General features: G+C 42.6%; 1 protein-coding gene across 1 annotated transcript in view; it reads right to left on the bottom strand.

Annotated features, from left to right (window-relative positions):
* Positions 1-2,460: 2,460 nt before the first annotated feature.
* ARHGEF33 (Rho guanine nucleotide exchange factor 33) overlaps positions 2,461-6,000 on the bottom strand; it is a 162,519-nt gene continuing 158,979 nt past the window's right edge. The window contains exons 15-16 of the mRNA XM_075594957.1: positions 5,240-5,373; positions 2,461-4,724 (exon numbers count right to left, since the gene is read on the bottom strand). Of these exons, the coding sequence (XP_075451072.1) occupies positions 4,598-4,724; positions 5,240-5,373 (261 nt within the window). The 3' untranslated portion in view covers positions 2,461-4,597. The remainder of the gene's footprint in view (positions 4,725-5,239; positions 5,374-6,000) is intronic.

Below are 6,000 nucleotides of genomic sequence, written 5' to 3'. Positions count from 1 at the left end.
GTGTACATGACCTTACTACAACCCCTTTCAAGATTTATGACGCTGTCTTCGTCTTTTTGTAGAAGATTTAAGGCTCATTAAAATGAACGGCGCTTGAATGTTCCAGAGCGAGAGCGAGATGCCTATGTCACTTTGCCTCGTCTCCATAAACACTAGACATTGCATTCATTTGAATAGGGCACCTACTTTACCCGTGACTAAGAAGGTGAAATACTGTAGTTGCTTGAGTTCAAAAGAAGAATAGTGTCACCTTAACAAAGCAAATAGAAGCTTATTGCATCAACTACTAAGTGCACAATAAAAACATACACGTTTTGACGTTTTATTACAGAAAATTCCTGAATTCAGCGGTTAACATATTAATGGCAGGACACAGGAGCGATTGTGCTAAAGACATATCAAATATTTTTTTTAAGGAGAAGCTCCATTTATTCATTCCAAAAATATTCGTGTTACAAATGGACTTGCAAGCATAATTATTTTACCGTTATTGGCACTACTCTGTTTTGAATACAAATATTGAATTAAATATAATAGTTGTAGTTGAATCTTTAAAAAAAAAAAAAAAAAGGCTTGCCTTCTCATTTTGCTAAGAAGTGCTTTATAAGTTATGATCTGTATTGTTTGTATGATCCGAACTAGCAGCTAAAGCAGCATGTACTATATATTCCATGGTGTCTTTGCCCTGTTCATTTATGCTCAACTGAACCATATGTGAAAATGGCTGAGACGGTGTCATGTGGCTAAGTGCTTTCATTTTATTGCAACTCCAGTATAAGTTGCTAGGTGGGACCAGGGCCGCCAGCAGGGGGGGGACAAAAGGCATGGGCGTCCTGGGCCCCGTGAGTCAGGCCGTTATATTTATAAAAAAAAAAAATGGGGGGGGCGATTGCGCATGCGCAGAGCAGAGGTCCCGCAGGGTGTCCTGCCTGCTGTCTGTGGGTGCGCCTCCTGCCCCATGCAGCAGCCACGGGGGATGCTGCAGCCACCTGCCAGCCTCGTGCCCCGCCCCAAGAGCTCACTTCCCGCGCGCCAACCTAGCAGCAGCCGCCGCCGAGGATGCTGCCGCCGCCCGGCATCTCGCACCCCCCTCCCCAGCTGCCCACCTCCCGTCCCCCCCAGCTGCCCACCTCCCATGCACCCCCCAAGCCCACCTCCCGTGCACCCCACAAGCCCACCTCCCGTGCGCCCCCTCCTGTGCTTTCCCCGAGCCCTCCTCCTGCCCCAGGCAGCTGCCAAGGGGGCAGGGGGGGAAGCGGCAAGGAAGCAGGAAGCGGCACCCACCCGGTCAAGGTAAGTCACCCACTCAACACACCCCACCCAGTCACAACCCAGTCACTGTCACCCACCACCCAGTCACTGTCACTCACCAACCACTGTCACCCACCACCCAGTCACTGTCACCCAGTCACTCACTCACCCAGTCACTCACTCACCCACCCAGTCACACACCCACCCAGTCACTCACCCACTCAGTCACTCACCCAGTCACTCACCCACCCAGTCACTCACTCACCCTCCCAGTCACTCACCCAGTCACTCACCCACCCAGTCACCCACCCAGTCACTCACCCACCCAGGCACTCACCCACCCAGTCACTCACCCAGTCAGTCATTCACTCACCCACCCACCCAGTCCCTCACTCACCCACCCACCCAAACAGGCAGTCATCTGTCTTTTGTTGAAAATATAAAAATAAACAGGTTGCATTGTAATGTTTTTTTCTGTATCACAATAAGAAAACAGTTAAGTAAAAGTTGCGCGCTAAAAGATATTTTTTCGCGGTAGGTGCGCTATGGGGTTTTGGGGGGGGGGGCTGCTCCTTTCATTTATCGTGGGCCCCATGATTTCTGTTGGCGGCCCTGGGTGGGACTAAAAAGTCCTTGTGGGGTTTAAATCCCCTAGTGCTCAATAAAAAACAGTAATTTTAAGGTCTAAATTAAAGCAGCAATCCCATATAATGTTTTTATTTTTTTTAATTTACCGGAACTGGGTGATCTCCCAGAGTTCATCGTGGGCCAGGTACCCTCTGGTTCCAGAGCGGTGAGCCCACACCAAGCAGACTGGGGAAATAATATGGCCGCCGGGTTCAGGGCTCATTCTCGGGGCCAATGTATCAGCTGCGATGTCATCAGGAGGTGACGTCTCGGCTTTCTATTCGTGACTCTGGTGGTCGTGTTTAAAGCGACAAACAAATTCTTCAAAGTACAGGTCCCCTCTACGACAGAGGTGCAAAGTGGAGCTCTACTCACAAGTTCAAAACGCAAATATTCATTTAATGTGACAGCCAAGAACAGTGGAAAGACAACGTTTCAGGTAAAATATGGAACTTCATCAGGTACATAGATGAAAGGTCCATATGAGACCTGAAAAGTTGTCTTCCCACTGTTCTTGGCTGTCACCTTAAATGGAGAATTGCATTGTGAACTTGAGAGTACAGCTCCACTTTGTACCTCTGTCCTGGAGGAGACCTGCACTTTGAAGAAATTGTTTGTCTATGTTGTTTTGGCTGCACAAGCAGGATTCTCCTCGCCTGAGACTGTTTCCCCGCACTCTGGAACTGTATCATGTTTAAAGTGAGACACCATATTTGTCGTTTTTTTTGTGCCAAAACTGGCACATCAAAAAAATACAAATTATATCTGGAACTGGGGGTTCTCGGATACGAGATGTAAGATCAACAAACAGCCGGCTTTGAGCTTTGAACGAACTGATGTTTACATAAGGTGTTACATGCCATGTTCTCTTTGTTAGATTTGACGTACCGGTTTCTGGAGGGGATATGAAATATATTGCTAGGTTACATGGTATTAATGCAATGTGCTTTATAAATCGCTTTCTTTATACCCTTGATCACTTATTCTTTTTCTCATGCACTGTCCCTCACTTTCACCCTGCACTCACATGTTTTCTGCCCCTCTTCTCCTCACATACCTTTGTCTGGATTCCCATCCTTTTTCCCTGTTCACTTTCCCATACCCCTTAACTTTCCAGCATGTCCCCAATTCTTCCATTACTCCACAAAGCACTACAGTCCCCTCCATCAGTGATATGGTCTGCAGTGTATTTCTGGACCCTGACGCTACTCATCCCCCAAGAGGTACAGGGGAGAAGCATAATACGCAGTATAATAATCCCTCTTCCAAAGTAGTGCTACACAAATATATATAATTCCGATAGGAATTCCTACCTAGATTATATATCCAGGTTTAATATATTTAGGAAACGCACATTCAGCTTGGTTTAAATTACGTAATAGGGGGGGGGGGGGAGAGTTGTATGAGTGCTCCAGCAACCAGATCAATGAGTAATGATCAGAGTTATCCAATGTGGGCTTGATAAATAATATTATATATATATATATATATATATATATATATATGCCTTGGATTAGCAATAATGACAAATGTCCCCTGAAGGATTGAATAAAATGAGGTGCCCCACACCTAAACAAAACCTCAGTGGGGGTGTCCTCCAAAAGCAAACTCTTGAATCAGGATATTTACTCAGAGCTTGATGAAACTTCCCACTCAGGAATAGCTCTGTGGTGTGCCGACCGCTGCAGTGGAATCCAGTAGCAAAAAAATGTTGAACAAGCAGTGCACAACATAATTAAAAAATAGGAGGTACACAGCTCTCCTACGCGTTTCGAGACTCCTTGATAAAGTACTTGCTGTACGAAACACGTAGGAGAGCTGTGTAGCTCCTATTTTTTAATTATGTTCTAATAAAGTAATTTTTTCTTTGGACCCTTTCTCCTGGTCTACTTTTTTAACAATTTTTGCTACTGGTTTAAGTTACGTTCCTCAATATAGCGGCATATATGTGCAATGTAGCTCATGTTTCTCTGTCCATCCTGAGCCATATTTAACTTTTCTTTCAAGTCTTTGTTTTCCCCCCACGTCCAACAACTAATATATTACTAAAGTCAAACCGTCAATGGTGAATTGCCATTTGCCTCACCTTTCATATGTGGCCTTCATATTAAAAGGATGTGCTTTAGTATTGTGCTTCCTATTGCTCCCTCACTGACATAGAACTGTCAGTACGTTGGCATTCCAATCACGGTAAACATACAATCACAAACATACAACATACAACATGATGTACAGTAGCTTATATTTTCTGGATCAGGGTCCCCATATTACCAAAGGCTGCAAAGGCTAATCTGAATGGAAACAGACGATGACATTACTTTAGTGTGCTGTTGATGTTGGATTACATTTTAAATACTAGAATAATATCAACTTTTATGAACATTGTCATTATGGGAACACTAATTATAAATGTAAAGATGTAAGTATTTTCAGTTGCTGATCATTTGTATATGAATCAAATGCAAGCTTCATCATATACATAGGGTTTTTTCCTTTGCGGAAAAACATAAAGAAACAGTGATGCCGATGTTTTTAAAAGCTGAACCAATTATTGCTTCATTTGTATCCTTCGGTACCTGGAATTCTTATGAACAATTATAGAGTTGGTCTAAAATCAGAACCATGCAGTTAAAGTTAGAACGCTCCTGTTGATAATCAGAACAATCCTGTCTCTGGGTTCCTAATTTCGAGTGTTTCTTGGCTTATCTGCGATTCTTTGTTACACCGCAGTGCCTCGGTCAAGTTCATTGATGAGAGCAGTCCTGAAGAAGATCTCTTCTCTCGTAGGAGATTGATCTGTTAAGGACTTCTCACTTGTTTTCTCTTTGTTTTCTAGTCCACAGGACCTAAAATCTCAGAACACAGCAATGGTACAAATTGTTTTTAATTAATCAAACGTCTATTGTTACACTTGAAAACATTTGAAAAGCCATGATTATATATACTTATATGACTGTAGTATACTTATTTACTTGCATAACCAATGCATATACTGTACCTCGTATAAGTCTTCAAAGGCTTTAAAAGCTATACTAAGACTCACATTAACAAATTAACTGTAGGATGGCAAATATGATTTAAGAAAATAACAAATCTTGGGTATTTTAGTGCTCAAGTTTAAACAAAATATATTTAAAAAGCAGATAAAGAATGTTTTATTGGTCTCTGTTAACCCTGATCATTGACACAGCCCGTAAATTCAAAAACTGAGCCCCACAGGAAGAACAGTCAGCATTACACAGTGAGAATGTAGTAAATTATATTTAGAGACTAGCCATTAGGTTCTAGAATATATGGCTGATTTCTCCACCTCTGAGACTCTGTAACTTAATCTGAGATTTGACGTCCTCGTGCTACTCACTTCTTTTTAAATAGCTTACGGAAAGAGCTGCGGAAACCTCCTTTCTGATCCGTCCTCGGGTGGTGTTCGCTGAAGGATGTTTGTTCAGTTTCATCCTTCTGGTAGAATCTGGCATTTCCATCCATGTGGATGTCCTGAATACCACAAGAGAGAAATCGTTTCATCTTCAAAATGCATTGGTTCCTATCATGGTGCAGCCTCGTTACCTTTCTACTTTATCAAAAATCCATAACAACTAAGGAATTATTCCTTGTAGTAAATATTATTCTTTTTGTTTGCGGTCCGCCAAATAACCCACGTTTTCAGGGATCGGGAATGGAAAACGGCATGAAGATAAAGACCCAAAACAAGGGACAGGAACAGGTGTCTGAGCCCAGCAACAACAGATTGCTGCTTTTCCTGGGAAAGTTGGAATCTTATTCAATACAGAGGATGCTATTAGCTTCCAAATTGAATGTATTTACCACTGTTCATTTAATGCCACCATGTATTATCATAACTCTGTGCCCAGAACATACTTGAAAACGAGAAGTAACTCTCAATGGATGAATTCCTGGTTAAAAAAACCCCAAAAAAAACAGGGAATATGTTGTACACCAGAGAAAACAATATATCAGCGATACTTATACCGGTTGCTACTGAAGCCAGGGAAGAGCCGCTGCTACACGCTATGCAGAACCAAACAAATAAGAAGAATCAGGGCACTTCCGATGCTGTAAATGAATTTATTAGCCAAAGGAAAACCAACATTTTGGCTGCAG

This window comes from Ascaphus truei, chromosome 4, assembly GCF_040206685.1.
Source record: "Ascaphus truei isolate aAscTru1 chromosome 4, aAscTru1.hap1, whole genome shotgun sequence".
Lineage (NCBI taxonomy): Eukaryota > Metazoa > Chordata > Amphibia > Anura > Ascaphidae > Ascaphus > Ascaphus truei.
This window is presented reverse-complemented; position numbering and strand designations above follow the sequence as displayed.